This window comes from Equus przewalskii, chromosome X, assembly GCF_037783145.1.
Source record: "Equus przewalskii isolate Varuska chromosome X, EquPr2, whole genome shotgun sequence".
Taxonomy (NCBI): Eukaryota; Metazoa; Chordata; class Mammalia; order Perissodactyla; family Equidae; genus Equus; species Equus przewalskii.
In genome coordinates this window covers 86,972,847-86,991,377 of record NC_091863.1, presented here as the reverse complement: position 1 = coordinate 86,991,377, position 18,531 = coordinate 86,972,847, and the positions used below count along the sequence as shown (strand labels likewise).

Sequence of the window (18,531 nt, the reverse complement as noted above, 5' to 3'; positions counted from 1 at the left end):
CTCTGACTTTGACATAGGGGAGGTGGCCTCTGGTCATGTCTCCATGGCAACTTGCTTTGCGATAGGAAGCAAAGTTATGTAATCTCTCCAACCTTTAGTTTCCGCATCTGAACGAGGAACCAGAGCAATGTTCTCCAAAGTATAATATGTATTCCCTGAGTATAGGCCCGTTAAGTTGATTTTAGGTGGTACATAAATAAAAACTCAAAAAATTTTAATGTGTATTAGAGACATATCTAGCACATGAAATCTGTGACTTCATGGATATTACTGCTTAGGATGAGACTAAGGGAGATATTTTTAAGATTTTAAGAAACCAAGTCAATATAGAAAACAACATTAAGTAATTAATACTGCTGGTGATACACAAATATGACAAAAATCATAAAGATAAGACGGGAATGACTGAAGCTTGGGAATCACTGGACTAGGTGACTCCTGAGGTTCCTTATTACACACAGTCTATGTACACACTTTGTTACTTTTATACAAATGTGTGTAATTCAAGTGATTGTTGTTTATTATTCAATAAGCGTATTGCTCTAGTCCAGTGGGACTAATTAATATCTTCATAAAATCTACTGGAAGAGCCTTATGGTTCATTTAATTCACTCTCCTCACTTTACAGAAGAAATTGAAGCCCAGGGCAGTAAGAAAGACGCATACAAAGTTAACAGTCAGGACAGGTGTAGAATGCAGTTCTTCTAATTCCTTGCCCAGTGCTCTTTACCTTATTAGGCTAATTAGAGAGGGAAAGCAATCAGCAAACCAAAAGATATTGGCTAGATACATGCAAATGTATTCTCCTTCAAATAGAAAGCCAATATATTTTTAAACTAAGGCAGAAAGGTAGATTCTGAGGGAAAATTGAAAGAAAAGAGCATATTTAAGGAGAAAACAACTTCTCTCTCTCCTCCACTTCTCTAACATCAACTAACTTTCTTTCCTGCCCTAAATGAGCCATATATAATTCGATTTATCCATTCACACCTACTGAAATCACAAACTTTTGCCGCAGAGTGGTCTTATTTGACTTACAAACTGGAAAATCAGTGTTAACTTCAGGTATTCAAGTGGGCCAGGAGGAGGTCCAACTCTCCAAAGGTCTATTACCTCCATTTGAGTTGATACCCAAGATATCCAGCTTTCCATTTCACTAGCCACGTTGAGCTTATTTACTTTCTAATCAGCAATCTGAGGTCCTGTGGACTCTTACCTGCAAGACAGCCTGCAGTCCATCAAAGAAGCCCTTTACAACTTGGACATCTGGCTGCTTCCCCTGCTCTCAGGAAGACTAGGGGTATGTCAGCATGTTTTATGCTGAGGCTCGGTGACATCACAATGAGATACAACATCAATCCTGCCTATGGCCCACAGTAAGTCCCAGAGGGCCTAGATGAAAGGACTTTGTTTCTGCAGAAGGCAGGGGGCCAAGAGAGTGTGTTTTAGGCCAGGACTAGGACATGAAAAGAAGCCACTCTAAAATTCTCCCAGTTGGGCCTGAATCAAGGTGAAATGAGTAAATAAGAAATGAGGCCCTGGACTTGTAACTTCCCTATGAAAAGGACCTTCACCAACTCTTCTACCCTAGTTCTTCACACCGTAGCCTAATATATTTTGCCCTCTCACAAATGATACTAAAGGAGTCAACGATAGGAATGGGGGTACAGAGGGATAGCAATGGAGACCTAGAAGGGAAAGGCCTTGGCCTCAGGGTGCTGTGTGAGAAGGAAAGTCCCCAGGGCTAGGCAGTGGTCAGACACATAGATGGAGGGGCTTTCTTCTAGGGGAAGTCCATGCTGTCACACTGTCTTTGTAAAGAAAAACAAGAAATATTTTCCTGAAACCACTTATCTAATCACACAGGAAGGACTGCAACTTGGTTCCATTTTCCATAAAGGTATAACTCTTTTAAAAATGAAAGCTGAACAATGGCCAAGGCCTGGCTCATGATCCTGTGAGGCTTGCACACTTTTCAAAGAAAGTCTTTGTCAATTTAGAGATCAAAGCAATTGAGGTCCAGGAAAAGCCATGGATGTTCAACAGGCCACATCCTTTGGTCGAGGGGGCAGTCCACTTTAAGAAAATCCATCGAAGTGCTCCCTTAAGTGGTGTTTGTTAATTTTTTTCCCACTTGCCCTTTGTGGCTGTGTTCATGGCAGACTGCCCCACTTCTCCCCAAGGTCCTCTCTACCTGTTCCTTGGTGATGTTAGAGGCTGATACATGGAGTCATAATAGCACATTAGTTATAAGACCCCCTTAAAGATCACCTAGCTCGTGGTTTCTAAGGTCAAGGAGTCTTCAGGAACCAGATGGATATTAGAAATATGGGAAATGGCTGGGAGGGGCTGGTGGATAGTGGTAAGATCAAAGAGGATGGTGGGGACTGTGGTGAACTGGAGAGCCAATACAAATAAGGCTTTCAAACTGTGGAAACAAACAAAACAAAATACTAGACTGGCCAACCAATGTGCATCCACTGGCCAAATCCAGCCCAGAGGCCTCCAGTTTGCAACCTCTGATTCACCCTCTTCTATTACAGAAAAGGCCACTGAGGCCCCAACTGAGGAAGTGATTTTCCCAAGGTCACACAATTTATAGTCACACCTGGAATCCAGAACCCCTGATTCCCACTGAATACACTAAAATGGTACTCAGAGTCCTGACTTAGGCGAGGAAGGTGCTTCCCAGGCAACCTTCCCCTTTCGGGGCCATTCCATCCCCTACTCCAGTCCGACCCTTCTCCTGCCAGTTGCTGCTATTCATCGGCATGATGCTTCCCTTGCCGAGTGGGTTCACCATGTGAAGCCTTCAACGTTTGCCAGCTGCAATAATGACCTTTCCCCCTCCTACTGTGCCAAGTTCCTATTCACATGAGGCTGTGCAGCTGGGAGCCAGATTTGTCCAAAAAGACTTTTTCCCCTCAACTTTGTGACACTACTCTCTAACTAGAGGCTGGAGTATAAACAAGAGTTGAGAGAATTCAGTCTGCTTTCTGTTTGAGTCCAAGTTGGAGTTAATACCTTTAGCCTCCAGAGCTGCTTTTGTTGGTTTCTTTCAGAAACGTGGATGGTATGGAAGCCCACAGCAAACCACCCATTCTTTCTCTTCCAGCCTCTTGCTTTCCTTCAATGCTCATAAAGGAGCTAGCCATGGGAGGGGAGGAGTGTAGGGTGGCAGTGATCTCAAGCCCAGAATTTTCTCTGGACTGTATTTAGGGGGGCTCGGATTGCATGTGGAAGGAATATAACACCAAAAGGAAGAATTTCCTGCCCCCAGCCACTCCCTTCCCCGCCTATCATTTGCCTGAGCTACCCACCATTTGAATTGCTTTTTTGGGGTGAAGGCATGGAAGGTCTGGGCTTAAATGATTTTCTTTGGAAGAGAACAAAATAAACTATCACCAGTCCCTAACTCCTTAGCATTAGATTAATTTATGAAATTTAGCAAGAATAGACATCTGAGGAAATGGGACACAGAATAGATAAACTTTGATGGCGGGGAGTGGTGGGAAGGGAAAAACTTGGAATTTTTCTCAATGGGGATAACACTGGCATTTTGAGCAGGCAATTCTTTCTTGTGTGTGTCTGTCTTATGTATTGCAAGACATTTAGCATCTCTAGCCACCACCCACTAAAAGCCAGTAGTGGCTTCACTTTATAAGAATTAGACCAACAACCCCCTCATTTTCAAATGCCCCTGAGGAGGTAAAAGGACCCCACCCCACCAACATTTGAAAAGCGTTTGATGTAATGCCACCTGCAGAGGAAAGGCCAGGTTGGGAGAATCTGAACAGCCAGAGTATATGAAGATACAGGTTCTGAAAAGAAGTTGTCCACATTATATGTGTGCTGGGGGGATGAGGATGGCAAAGGGTTTCTTCCACTATGGATACTCTAGAAGAGTAAGTATTGTTTGAGAGACCGACGCTAAGTAGGGTCAATGCCTCTGTTCACGGAGAGGTGAGGTCTCTGTAGGTTTACCAGTGACTGGCTGGGTGGAAGAGGAGGCCACTGGTGTGATCAGAGGGCACCAGACCACCCAAAACTTCTATGATAGCCTGCCTGTCCCAGGGCTTAGAGTCTTCAGCTGAGAGTTCCAGCTGAGAGACTGACCATCTGAAGCTGTCCCTGTCTTCTGAGAGGAGGGCTTCTCTAAGATGAGGACCACGTTAATGAATATTCTGGATGTCCTGGTGGGAAGACTTGTGGGATACTTCTGCAGTCCCCATTCATCAAAGGAACTTCTTGGAGATGATAGTCAGTAAGAGATAACGTCCTCCTCTAGCTACTAAGAAACATTAAGCCTTGGAACCAACTATTCCTTTAACACAATGAATTTGAGGGAGGAGAAGATGAGCCTATGACAAGAGTTGGCCACTGCCCTGCTTAAGGCAGCAATAGGGTCCTGAGCCCTTTGGAGGAGGCTGAAAGGAATTCCAGACATGGGCATGAGAAGGGAAACTCAAGACTGTCCCAGTTTTGCCAGAAGTTTGTGCTCACTTGGATTGTTACAAACTCAGACCCTCCCCTCTCACTCCTAAAAGCTGATGCCACTTCCCTAGAGACTCCAAACAATGAAGAGGGCCAGCAGTACACCAATAGGTGTTCTTACCTGAGAGGTCCAGCTACATCTTCCCCGAGCGTCTCTTGCATGCGCCATTTTTAGACACTGACTGACTGCCTTTTCCTCCATACCCTCAGTACTGAGGCACGGGCTGTGCTGTGTTTGAGCAGAAATGGGTGGATCTGAGAGCTGAATGCTACATGGTATACTGCCACATCAACCCAGGAGTTGAACTGAATCACTCAGTGGTCAGTCTGGCAACATCTTACGCCCGTAAATCATAGAATTGTCTAATAGCACAATAGTATCTTTTTATCGTCCCCCAAATGTCCCACCAGTCATGCCTAGATTAACGTACAGCACACTCTGCAGAATTCTGAATGCATGGAAGTGCTCAAAGAGGAAATGAATTTGAAATAGAGGCAAAATCCCATTTTGAAAAATACCATCTCAACTGAGGATGTCTGCAACCTCTTTGTTGAGCAGGCTTTCTGTGGAGGGATAACGAGCAGGCAGATAAGGGGCCTAACCCTGCCCTTTAGCCACAGGGACCTGATAGACAGTGGAACTGGAATCCAATCCTGGGCCAGGCTTCCCCAAAGAGCTCTGTCCCAGCTATTCAGCTGTACTAAGTATATCTTGTTAGACTGGGTTCCCTAGTGCCCATGACCCAGGGGTATGGATGGGATAGGGATTTTGTAAAATCACCATTTTATGAGTAGTGATGCTAATAATAATAATTCACGTTCATTGAATGGTTACCATGTGGAAGGCTTCCTGGTGCTTCACAAGCATCATCTCATTTAATGTTCACAGGAAACCTATGAGGTAGGTAGGTAGCCCCATTTTACAGATAGGAAAGCTGAAGCTCTGAAAGTTCAAGTGACTTGTCTAAGGTCATCTAGCCAGCAAGTAAGTGGTAGAGCAAGGAGTAGAATGGACATCCATCAGGAAGTTTCCACTGGGGCTCCAAAACTACTCATCTGGAATAGCAGAGAGAAGCACATGGCTACAGGGTATGAGAGAAAGGGGAGGGACTCCAGTTCTCTAGAAGTAGAGACCTAAGGATGGTTATAATGGGCATCTTGCTGGGGCAAGCTGAAACAAGATAGAAGAGGAGGAAGAGAAAGCCTGCCTTTGGGGAGGTGGTTTTCACTGTCTCCAAGCCAAGAGCTGGCCCTACTCCTCCCTGTCTTCCATGCACTTAAGGCATAGGCATAGCACAGGTCTCATGCACTTGGAGAAGCATCTAGAATGTTTTAAGATCAAGGAGCATATTTTCACTGATCCAGTGGCTCAGTGCAGAGGACCTCCTTTGATTTGGACACCCCAAAAGAGTAGATCCCTTAAATTACTTGCCCTGCCTGCACTTGACATTTTGAAGAATGAGGCAAACAGCAAGTAAATAAGCTACTTGATAAATACTTATTTGTAATAGATTTTCTTCCTAAAGTGCCTCTAAGAGATGTCCTGAGCTCAAGAAACACTCAGTTCAATCACCTATATTTTCTTCCTCTGCATGTCCAGGCCTAGAAAAAAACTCACCGTCAGTCACAAGATCCTCCAGCCCTGCCTCTCCCAGCTCCTTACTAGTCATAAAGTTCAACCAAGAGGTGGCCTTGTAACTTCCAGCGTCAGAGGAGGCATAAAGAAGAATTTGTTTCTTAATTTAGACTGGTCTGGCCTGGCCTCCAGGCAGTTGAGGACATCTTGATTTGAATACCAAGCATAAAAAAATTTCGAAATATGTTGGCAAGGCCTCCCTAAATTCAGCCCCTACTGGCAAAATTAGAAGGACTTCAAGCCTACAGATAAAGAATGTATTGAAAAGACTAGTTAGGAAACTAAATTTTAAAAAGGAAAAAAAGATCTTGTGATTACTGCCATCCATAATCTAATTATTGCATGCACAGCCTGCAAAGGAAAGGGATGATTTCTTAGTTGACTGCACCACGTGAGGTCTTGGGTAAGGACATTTCAGGTGATGGACGGAAACTGGTAGAATTACTTTTGTTGCTGCCAATGATGATGATTTTTGCGCGGGAGAAAACTTACAGAACTTTATATTTTTTCCAAGTCTTTTCACGTGCACTATGTCAGTTGATTTCCCATGAGATATGTAGAAGAGTATTACTATTCTACTATATTTTGAAGATAGGCACAGAATGATTCAGATACTCGTCTAAGGTAACTAGTACTGGGCTAAATTGTTGAACTTTGACTAGAGGGTGGCATTGACAGAATCTCCTCTTGAGCAGTGTTCCCTGTTAAACAAGTGTTCAGGATCTCTGGTAAAGAGAGGACTCAGAACCTCCAAAAGACCAATGATAGCTGAAGTGACACTGGCCAAGGCGTGGCTCCTCCAAGCTAATGATCTCCCTCTTCTCCATCTCTGCCTTTGGGCCTCCTCCAGCCCACTCAATTTCTTTCTATCTTTTTACCAGTCAAAACCCTTCCTTTCCTTCAAGACCCAACTCAACTACATCCGACTATTCCAAACCACACTGATTTGGCTCTTCTCTGAACTCTTTGTTTTGGATCATACATCCCTTCAAAAATCTGATGAAAACTATAGACCTTTTCCCTCAAGTGGTATATGTTGGCAAATGTGCATGCACACTCATGCACACACACACACACACACATACTTTTCAGTATACAATTTTAGTCCTTGTGCTAATTTAAAGAAGGAAGTACCCTAAACGGCAGTTGAAGAAAACCTGGGAATAGGCAGCTTGCTATAGAATCATTCTTCTCCTTTGAATTTCACCCAACCTCCTGTGGCAACCGCATCTCCCAGATCCTAGCCTACTCTTCCTATTTCCCTATCCTATAGCCTCTTGCTGCCTTTGATTACCCAGAGTTCATCACTACCTTAGCCCTTCTCCATGCATTTGGGGAGGCTCATTCCATCGGAACTCAGTGTGGCACAAAAAGCCACCTCACTTGACAGGCAGATCTCAGATATTTAGTTTGACAAAGATCTGCAGATCAATTAGGACATGCATTTGAACTGAGGTCTTCTGGAAATAATAGTCAGGGAGATATTTTTTTTAGGAGGGGAAGCCCTTTCAGAACTACTGCTCAATTCACCTATGAAGAGGACCTTTCCTCTCTATTCTAGACTATATGATATAATTGATGTTGACCTACACAGAATTGAGACAAAAGGCCATAACTGAATATGAAGTGAGTACAAAGGTTGAGTCACTTCTTTAAACAGCTTTCTTCAAAATCTTTGTATCTGAGGTTCTACCACTGTTGTAATTGGCTTACCATTCCTTCACACACTAACACCCACAGTTCATGTCAGAACTACCAAAGGGGAATAGGTTAGGAAAAGAGTCCTTACGGAAACTGGCTGTAACTCCTTCTTGTGGAAGAATGACCACTGGATGGAAAGCTTGTCCCGAGAGGCCACAGTGGTGGTATAGGTGCAGATGAGAGTGACATCAGATCCAACAGTCACGTTCACGAAACTGTCTGGGATGGTCACTTGCACCGCAGTAACTTGACCTGAAAAGAAAATCATCAAAAAGACAATGGTACACACTCACATTATGATGACACTTTTTCATTACAAAGCACTTTCAATATCTTATTTGAAGAATCCAAGGTGAGGAGGAGAAAATAGAATGAACTTGGAAAACTGAGCAAACAATTGGCATGGGGATAGGAGAGTTTCTAACAAATTACGATGTGAAGATACTCAAATCCCATGATAGTGAGGTAATAACACTTAACCTGCGAATTTCTTCTGTGTAAGGATGGCCTTACACAGAGGTTCTTAAAGCGTTGTCCAGGGCTCCAAAAGGTCCATGAGTATAGAAAACAACCAATCCAGTTTGCCCAGGACCGAGGGGGTTTCTTGGATGTGAGACTCGCAGTTTTCAAACCAGTTAGTCTCAGGCAAACCTCACTGGTTTTGCTAGGACTTTTGGTACTTAAACCAGGAAAGTCCCGGGAAAACCATGATAAGTTGGTCACCCTATCCCTAAGGCCATTTTGGGGGCTACAAGATCAAAATCATGTTCATAATAATACCAAGATGTTATTTTCCTTTTTCACTCTCATCCTGTCATGAGTGTACAATGGAATGTTCCAGAAGCTACATAACCAGTAACAATGTTATTGCTCTGGTAGCTAACGGAGTGTGTGCTTGTGTATTTTTGCGTTTAAAGTTGTTTTTTTAGTTTTACTTTCTAATACAGTCAATATAGATAGAAATAACCCACATAGTAAAAACTCTTTGGGGTCCTCAATAATCTTTAACTGAAAATTTTGAGATAATAGTAGATTTACACATAGTTCTAAAAATAAGACAGAGATCCCATGTACACTTTACCCAGCTCCTGCCCCTACAGTAACGTTTTGTAAACTATAGTAAAATATCACAACCAGGATACCGACATTGATACACTCCACTGATCTTATTGATATTTGTCCAGTTTTACTTGTACTCGTGTGTGTATGCATTTAGTTCTATACAATTTTATCACATGTGTAGGTTTGTGTATCCATCATAACAGTCAAGATACTGAACAGTTCCATCACCACAAAGATCCCTTATGTTGCCCTTTTATAATCACACCCACGTCCCTCCTGAACCCTATCTCTGATCCTAAGCATTGCAACTACTAATCTGTCTTCTACTTCTAAAATTTTGTCATTTAATAAATATTATATAAGTGGAAGCATGGTAACCTTTTGGGATTGGCTTTTTTTACTCAGTATAATTACCTAGAAATTCACCCAAGTTATTCTGTGTATCAGTAGTTCACCACCTTTTATCACTTAGGAGCATTCAATGGTATGTATGCACCAAAATTTGTTTAGCCATTCACCTATTTAGAGACATCCGAGTTCTTTCCAGGTTTTGATATTGAATAAAACTCTAATGAACATTCATGTACAGATTTTTGTGTGAACACAAATTTCCATTTCACTGGGATAAATGCTTAAGAGTGCAGTTCCTGGGTCAAATGGTAGTTACATGTTTCATTTTATTAAAAACAAAAACAAGAAAAACAAAGACAGACACACGGTTTTCCAGAGTGGCTGTACCAATATAGATTCCCACCAATAATGTATGAGTGGTCCAGCCTCTCCACATCCTTGTCAGCATTTGGTGTTGCCACTATTTTCTGTGTAGTAATATATTATTGTTGTCTTAATTAGCATTTCCCTAATGCAAATTAATAATGCTAAACAACTCTTCATGTGATTATTTGCCATTTGTATATCTTTCTCAGCAAAATGTCTGCTCATATCTTTTGCCCATTTTCTGATTGCAGTGTTCAGTTTTTTACTGTTGAATTTTGAGAGTTCTCTATATAATCTAGATGCCAGTCTTTTGTTGAGTAGAGACAGTTTTATTTCTTCCTTTCCAATTGTATGCCTTTTATTTCTTTTTATTGCCTTATTGCAGTAGCTATAACTTGGAGTACCTTATTGAATAAGAGAGTTGCGAGTGGACATCCTTGCCTTGTTCCCAATCTTACGGAAAAAGCATTCAGTATGTCACCATTAAATACAATGTTAACTGTGAGTCATTTTTAGATGCACATCTCATGATTGAGATGTAATTCTCAACCATGAGTTGAACTGTGTCTCCCAAAAAGATATGTACAAGTTCTAATTCCTGTGCCTGTGAATGTGACCTTATTTGGAAATAGTCTTTGCAATGTAATTAAGCTAAGGATCTTGAAATGAGATCATCCTGGATTTAGGGTGGGCCCTCAATCTACTGACTGCTGTCCTTATAAGAAAAAGGAGAGGGAGGTTTGACACAGAGATTTACGGAGGGAAAGGCCATGTGAAGACAGAATCAGAAATTGGAGTGATGCATATACAAGCCGAGGAACGCCAAGAATTGCTAGCAGTCAGCTAGGAGATTTTCCTTCGGAGTTTCCAAAGAAGCTTTGCCACTGGTTTGACTTTCAACGTTTGGCCTCCAGAACTATGAGAGAATAAATTTCTCTTGTTTAAGCCACTTAGTTTCTGGCAATTTGTTACAGCAGCTCTTGGAAAGTATCACATCTTCTATTGATAAATTGCTGAGAGTTTTTATCATGAATAGGTATTGGATTTTTACAAATGTTTTTTCTGTAACAATTGATATGATCATTTGCGTTTATTTTCTTTAGCTTGTTGATATGATGGATTACACTAAATTATTTTTGAATGTTGATCCAGGCTTGCATGCATGAAATAAATCCCACTTGGTCATGGTGTAGAATTCTTTTCAAACATTGCAGGATTCACTGTGCTTGTGTTTTGTTGAAAGTTTTGGAGTCTAAGTTCATGAGAGCTATTGATCTGTAGTTTTATATTTTTGTACTGTCTTTGGTTTGGGTATCAGGATAATACTAGCCTCATAAAATGGTTTGGAAGTGGTCCCTCCTCTTATATTTTGTGGAAGAGATTGTGTAAAATTGGTGTTAATTATTTTTTAAATGTTTGGTAGAATTATCCAGTGAAAGTATCTAGGCCTGGAGATTTTTTTCAGGAGCTTTTAAAACTATGAATGCAATTTCTTTAATGATTATGGAGATATTGAGATTATTTTATATATTAGGCGCATTTCAGTAGTTTGTTGTTTTTGAGTAATTGGTCCATTTCTTCTAAGCTGTCAAATATATGAATGTAAAGTCTTTTTTATTCCCTTATTATATTTTTAATGACTGCAGAATCTGTAGTGATATCACATGTTTCATTTCTGATATTGGTGATTTGTGTCTTCTCTCTTTTTAGGTTTACCAGTCTGGCTAGACGTTTGTCAATATTATTTATTCATTTTTTTCAAAGAATCAAATTTTTATTTCACTGAATTTTCTCTATAATTTTCCTATTTAAATTCTGTTGGTTCCAGCTCTTTATTATTTCCTTCCTTCTGCTTGCTTTTGGTTTATTTTGATGTTTTTCCTCTAGTACTCCCTTGCCAGTGACGTTGGGCTCACCTTACGTCAGAAGGACTCCCATTCGATCTGGGGGAAGAATGAGCCTCTCTGGGCCAGCCTCTGTTGGTAGGTTGGCATCGGGAAATGCCAGAGCTGGATACTCATCTTCTGTTGGGTGGAGAGACATAAGACACCTTGCCTCTGTGTTGTTCCCAAGGTTCCAAACCAATCTGCTTTTTTCTTACCATCTTTCAGAGTTCTCCCTTGGTTATCTCTTGCATTATTTCCAGGGATGGTTTATACTTGTGCTTAGCAGAGAGAAGCAAGGAGAAACAATTCTACGCCATTTTATCCAGACCATAAATCTCCCTAAAGTTTTAAGAGTATAAAAGGGCCCTGAGCTTACAAAGTTTGAGAACTGTTGGCCTTACAAAAGGGTGAGCTGCCCATATAATTTGGAGGAACATCAAAGAGCCCCCTACCCAAAAATCCAGCCCACCACTGCGCTTGAAATTCTCAGTACTATGCAAGCATTTTCCAAAGGGCTGTGATAGGGGACAATACTTTGGGTAACACTACAGAGGCATTGGCTCATCTCATTAACTCGTTATTATCCATTGCAGAGTCAGAGAGTCTAGAGTTCTACAGCAAGGAATTTAAGACTGTCAGGTAGGTATTAGAAGAAAAGATCAATATTAAGAGACACTCTCTATGCTGCAGAGGCGTTGGAGTGAGAGCTCCAGCTGCCTGCAGGGTTACAGATAAGGGATAGGGGTGGGATGAGGATACAGAGATCCTGGGAAGATCAGAGGAAATAGTACAGAAACACAAATTCCTGGCCCTCGTCCCAATTCTGCATACCAAAAGCCTTCTTTAATTTTATTTTTCTTACTAAATGGCAGCAGTCAGGCAAAAGGAACTCAGGAAATTGACAAACATTTTGAAGAATTAAAAGAAAAAGAAAATCATTGTACTGATTACCCCTGGTTTCCTGGATTCAAAGGCCTTGTTCTCTGTCACAGCCAGGCCACCTAGTCCAGCTGCTTCTCAGCCAGAAGTTGGCTGTTAACATGGCAACCTATGTCTTGATGAATTGAGAGATGTGTTTTAGGGTAGACAGCAATGCAGCATCTTCTAACTCCATGCAGTCTTCCTCTTCCCAATGCTCTCCCCTCCATGTTTTCCTGGTTCCCATAATGCCTCCCAAAAAAACAAAATTGGCCTGCGATCAGTAGCTACTCTTTCCAATGGACACTGCACTGGAGAAAGCTAAGTGACTCTCTCCTGCCCTCAAAGAGTCCATCTTATTGCTCCTGGAAGTGAGCCACACCTCCGGCTATGCCTAAATGATGACTTCCAAATGTCTTTAAAGTGTCCAAAATCAAAGGGATAGAACGGGGATTGTTTTGGCCACTAAAGTTCCCAGAAACTTTCCCCTAAAAACAGATTTTTAAGATATTATTTGGCTATTATTTTTGTCCTCTATTTTGGGTCCCAATATCTGTTGTGGGATTGGCTAATAATGGGAGCTTCTGACCAGATAAGGCCAAAAAATTAAAATAAACAAAACCCTTTAAAGGCTGTTCTTGGCAAAAGTACTTAAAGGCAGGGTAAGGACATTTCTCACACAAGACAAAATATGCAAGAGGCCGTGGTGCCTATCAACAAATATCTCTTGAACACCTATTTTGTGCCACAGACAGTGCCAAACACTAGGGAAACAATAATGAACAAGACAGACACAATCTCTGCCTGCCACGTCAATGTGGCAGGAAGCCATTCATAGCACAGACTAGAATGAAGGCAAATGAAAATCAAAGATTTGGGAACTATAAATCCGATTTAAACATTTTCAACATTTTTTAAAATAGAAGACATATAAATATGTAAATAATTTGAGGTCTGTAAAAGCTCAACAATTTTACCTTAGAATAAGGATAGTAAGCTCCAAATCTACTGTGAGACAATTTATTTTTTATTTTTTGTTTTTTTAAGATTGGCGCCTGAGCTAACAACTGTTGCCAATCTTCTTTTTTTTTCTCTGCTTTTTCTCCCCAAATCCCCCAAGTACATAGTTGTATATTTTAGTTGTGGGTGAGACAATTTATTTTTATGAATACTACTCATTGTCCTGTAACGAGGTAACAACTGCCAAGGAAATATCTCCAGGTCATTTTATTGCCCGGATTCCCAATACTCAGCACCATAATCAATCCTTAAAGTATGAAGAAAAGATGGTTTTCTGAAATTGTCCATCCCTAATATAGTGACAATACACTTCAGAACTAACAGCTATATATTTCCAGATGAGCTTTTTAAATACGTCGCATCACTCAATTAGTGCACATTACTTAGACCTCTGAGATCATGCTCTAGCCCAGCACTGTCCAATAGAACTTTCTGTGATGATGGAAATGTTCTATGTCTGCAATGTCCAATTAAGTAGCCATTACCCACACGCAATTAAGGAGCACCTGAAATGTGTCTAGTATGACTGAGGAAATGAATTTCTAATTTTATTTAATTTTAATGAATTTAAATTTATAGCCACATGTGGATAGTGAACAGTGCAAATTTAGTCTTAAACTAAAGGTGATTCTGTGACAGCAGAAAAAACTTCTCTTCCTTTGGATTAATTTACTCTAAATTGAGAAATTATTTAAAAATTGGAAAAGTCAGAAAAATCTCTACCTTAACAAGACTGTGAATGAATAGCAAAATAAAGACTAGTATCTCATTTAAACAAAACTCAGGATTGCAATTTCACTCACTGACCTGGCTGAATTAAAAAACAAACAAGCAAACAAGAAACGCATATGTGATTGAAATATGTGTGACTGCTTTTAAAAATCAGTGCATATTATTAAAGGAAATAATCCAGTGTATACACTTAAATTAATCAACACTCTAAAAAGATTTTAAATGCCTCGTGTTTTGGTAATGATTGTTCACTCATTTATTTGACGCTCCAATGTGGCAGGCACTTTGCTTATAGGGGGATTATTATTCTCCTAACATACCACAGCAAAAATATCCCCCAGATAGTCATATTTAACCTGGTGCATTTGAAGTAACTTAATTTCCAGCAACTTCATATATAATTACTCCATTTTTGAGTTAGGAAATAATACAACCAAATGATCACTCACTTTTTGGATTTGACTGCAAAACCAAAGTTCAAATATATTATTGCTTTAAAATGCATAGCAAATACCTCCAGAAAATGAAAATATTAACATATCTTTCCAACGACTGACTAATATATATTACAAGCACCTAAAATGATGTGCATGAACTTTTTGCAGAAGGCATTTTTGATTAAATTTATTTCCCTCAAATGGAATTTAACCTAAGACTTCCTAAGAAGCCATCAGGAAGATTTTGGTTAAAATAAAATTAGTCTTGCTTAGTTGTACGAAAAATTGATTTTAAATATGTATGTGAAAATCATTTCTGGATGTTTGGGGCTGGGAAAGTAATTCATTCTTTTATTGTTCCAGGTATTGAGATATGATTGACACATAACATTGTGCAAATTTAAGGTGTACAAAGTGTTGATTTGATGCATGATTACCACCATAGCGTTAACTAACACTTCCATCACATCACATAATTACCATTTCTTTTTTGTGGAGAGAACATTTAAGATCTACTCTGTTAACAACTTTTAAGTATATAACACAGTATTAACTATAGTCACCATGCTATACATTAGATCCCCAGAACTTTGACTTACATCTCTCTATTTTCCTCACCCGTCAGTAACCACCACTCTACTCTCTGTTTCTATGAATTCAGGTTTTTTAGATTCCACATATAAGTGAAATAATACAGTATTTGTCTTTCTCTGTCTGACTTATTTCACTTAGCGTAATGCCTTCAAGGTCCATCCATGTTGCAAATGGCAGGATTTCAGAAGGTAACTCATTCTTTCAATAAACATTTCCTATGGGCCCACTATGGCAGGCACCATGCTTGACACCAAAAATGTGACATTCTTCCTGACCATGAAACAAGTCCAAGTGGCACATCAAATTGCACACTGATGGAAACATTACCAGTTGCTTCACAGCTGTATCTGGATCAACTGATGGGTACTATTAATGTTAGTTATAGATTACTGAAATCTTTCTTTCTCTGACTTCCATACATATGTAAGCACAGCAAACAATATACCATACCATATTTTCATTCAATCTGCCAGACTGCCACACCATGTTTTGCTTTGGACCAGCTAGATTGTATATGTATAGATACACAGAACACACTATACACCAACGAAACCAGTTATACAATAAATGAAGAACAAAGGCTCTGAAGTATTTATTGGTCACTCTGATTGGGCCTTGTTCTAAAAGTCACAATCAAGTAAGATTGTGATATCATCTAAGCAATTTTTTTTTAGGAAGATTAGCCCTCAGCTAACATCCAGCACCAATTCTCCTCTTTTTCTTTTTCTTTTTTTTTTGTTTTGCTGAGGAAGATTGGCCCTGAGATAGCATTCATGCCCATCTTCTTCTACTTTATATGTGGGACACTTGCCACAGCATGGCTTGATAAGCAGTCCATAGGTCCGCACCCAGGATCCGAACCAGTAAACCCTGGGCTGCCAAAGTGGAGTGTGCGAACTTAACTGCTGTGCCACAGGGCTGGCCCCAATTTTTCAAACAATAAAAAAAAATTGTATACAAGGTATAAACCCAATTTTTTAATATAATATATCCACTTGCAAAGGAAAGAAAATAAGGAATTCACCCAAGTCTCTAGTAAGATTGTTGGTGGTTTTTATTTTCTTATTTATATGTTTCCACATTTTCCAACATTTCTAAAATAACTCATTAAATTTATAATCAGTAAAAATTATATACATGTTAGTTACAATAAAAACTACTCTTTCAACTGTTCCCAAACTGGTGTCTAGTATAGGCCAGAGTAAGGCCTCACGTAGGGGAGTAAGTGTTGACTACAGGTGTGATTTTAGGGGGCTGGTGCAGAAGGCCCAGGGGCAACCCAATTAACTAATGACTGGAAGCTCTTTAAGAAGGGACAAAGACTTCCACTGTCTAAAGTTAAGGTTTAAAATGAACATTCCTGGCGGAAAGGGAAAATAGTAACACGTGTTCCCACCAGGATGGAAACTGAGAAAGGCGGCTTTTTCCAGCTCTAAGACCCGATGACTGGATAAATGCAGTATTGCCTTTTAGTGACTCCATAGAACATGTATGTTTAAACATTTAGTAATGAACATTTAGAGAGCTATTACTAAATACCATATGGTTTGAAAAGTAACGCTTTTTCAATATAAAAGTAGTACAATAGACTTTGTAGAAACTCTGGAAAATTTGAAAAGGCAAAAGAATAAAATAAAAATCATCTATAATCCTATCACCCAGAAGTAATCACCATGAGCACCTTGGAACACAACTTTCTAGCAATTTATTCTAGGCATATGTATGTATCCTGCTTTTTCACTTAATGTTTTAGCCTGAGCATTTTCTGACGTCATTAAATATGCTTAGTAAATCTCATTCTAAAGACTGCCTAATATTACTAATGGCTTGAAAACATCAGCATTATTGTAAACAATATTATTGCATCTACCATGGACTTAACTTACCATAAGAACAGATTCAAAACGTACCTGGTATTTGAAAAAACTAGCCAAGGTGTTTTCTGAATTAATTACCTCTCCTGGGTCTAACCAACATCAGGATTTTGCCTCTAGAAATGATTTTGTTCCGCTCAAATCCCTAAAAACAACCGTCTTGTGCACAACAATAAATCACTCACGTAATTCCCAAACTAAATATAGTCTTAGGCTTGGAAAACTGCACCCCCTCAAGCATTGTGAGAGAGTAAAGCATGGCAGGCCCTCTAAGCCAGGCTCTGCCTGCTGTAGCCAAACGAGCCGGTCACAGCGGGCTTAAAGGAAACACTCAAGTAAAACAAAGAAAAAAGTAGTCTTAGCACAAACTTCAGCTTCTGAGTGAATTCATCTGTTCACCTTCCAAACTAAAAAAAAGAAAGATAATGTGATTTTTTCTGAAAAAAGCTTGATTGAGAAGCTACACAAAACAATTATATTTACAGCATGGCACGCATTTGCCAAGCAAGAGTTCTGAAAATTGTTTTACTCAGCATACTAATCACAATTCCTTTGAAGTACAGGAGGGGAACATTCTATATAAAAATTTGCAATTTCAGTTTAAGAGGAAACTCCATTCCCAATTATCTTTGATGGTTTGGAGATCCTTTCCTTACCTGCAAGGCAGTTTAGGATCAGAAAGACCTTCCAAAACGCGAACACCATTGTGTCGAGGTTCCTTGAGCGCAGCCAAGGGCCAGTGGCTTGCTTGGGCTCGGCTGAGTCTCAAACTGGCTTCTTCAATCACACCGAGGTTTGCCAGGCTTATCTGCCGGCATCACCAAGCAAACAAGCCTCTTTGGGCTTACTTATTGGGTACAGACCTTTCTCAGAGCAGATTTGTGTTTCTTTGAAACACTTTTTATGGGGCGTGTTTCCTTGATATATTTGCTACTGTGTTAATAATAAACCCACATATTTAAATTCTTCAAGCTCTTTGTACACAGATTCTCTGAGATTTATTGTTTAAAAACCAATCTTATTAAAAAGTTATATTTGAGAAGAAAAAGATGTAGTTGGAAGAAAGCCTATGCAAATAAAAGCTGACAAAGCTAATTAATTTTAAATATTTCCATACAAGTCTTACAGCCTTGATTCACTAACCTCATTTTACAAATTAGGTTAATAAATTGGTAAGATTTTCTCAGGAGACAGGGTTCACAGGAAGGACACAGGGCTTATGAAGTGAAAAAGCACTGATTTCTATGTGAACAAACTCTGGACATCTCTCCCTCTTTTGAAGCCCCGGCAGTTCTCACTACCTGGCGGTAGAATGAATTGCGTGCTTATGTCTTCCAGCTTAGAAACTCCATAGCATTTTTTCACTAATCTAATTTTGCAAAATCAAGTGAGCGAATAAATGCTTTAAGACTTCCAATGGATGTCTGAATTTTTGCAGAATTAGGTTACTGAATAGGTGG

General features: G+C 39.8%; 1 protein-coding gene across 2 annotated transcripts in view; it reads right to left on the bottom strand.

Annotated features, from left to right (window-relative positions):
- Positions 1–18,323, bottom strand: part of VSIG1 (V-set and immunoglobulin domain containing 1) — a 30,864-nt gene extending 12,541 nt beyond the window's left edge. The window contains exons 1-3 of one of the 2 annotated variants that reach the window (XM_008540586.2): positions 17,728–18,005; positions 7,920–8,083; positions 4,616–4,723 (exon numbers count right to left, since the gene is read on the bottom strand). In XM_008540586.2, coding sequence (XP_008538808.2) covers positions 4,616–4,723; positions 7,920–8,083; positions 17,728–17,776 — 321 coding nt within the window. In that variant the 5' untranslated portion in view covers positions 17,777–18,005. Of the gene's footprint in view, positions 1–4,615; positions 4,724–7,919; positions 8,084–17,727 lie in introns of both variants that reach the window. The other variant, XM_008540585.2, reaches the window with a different exon arrangement.
- Between the last annotated feature and the right edge of the window lie 208 nt (positions 18,324–18,531).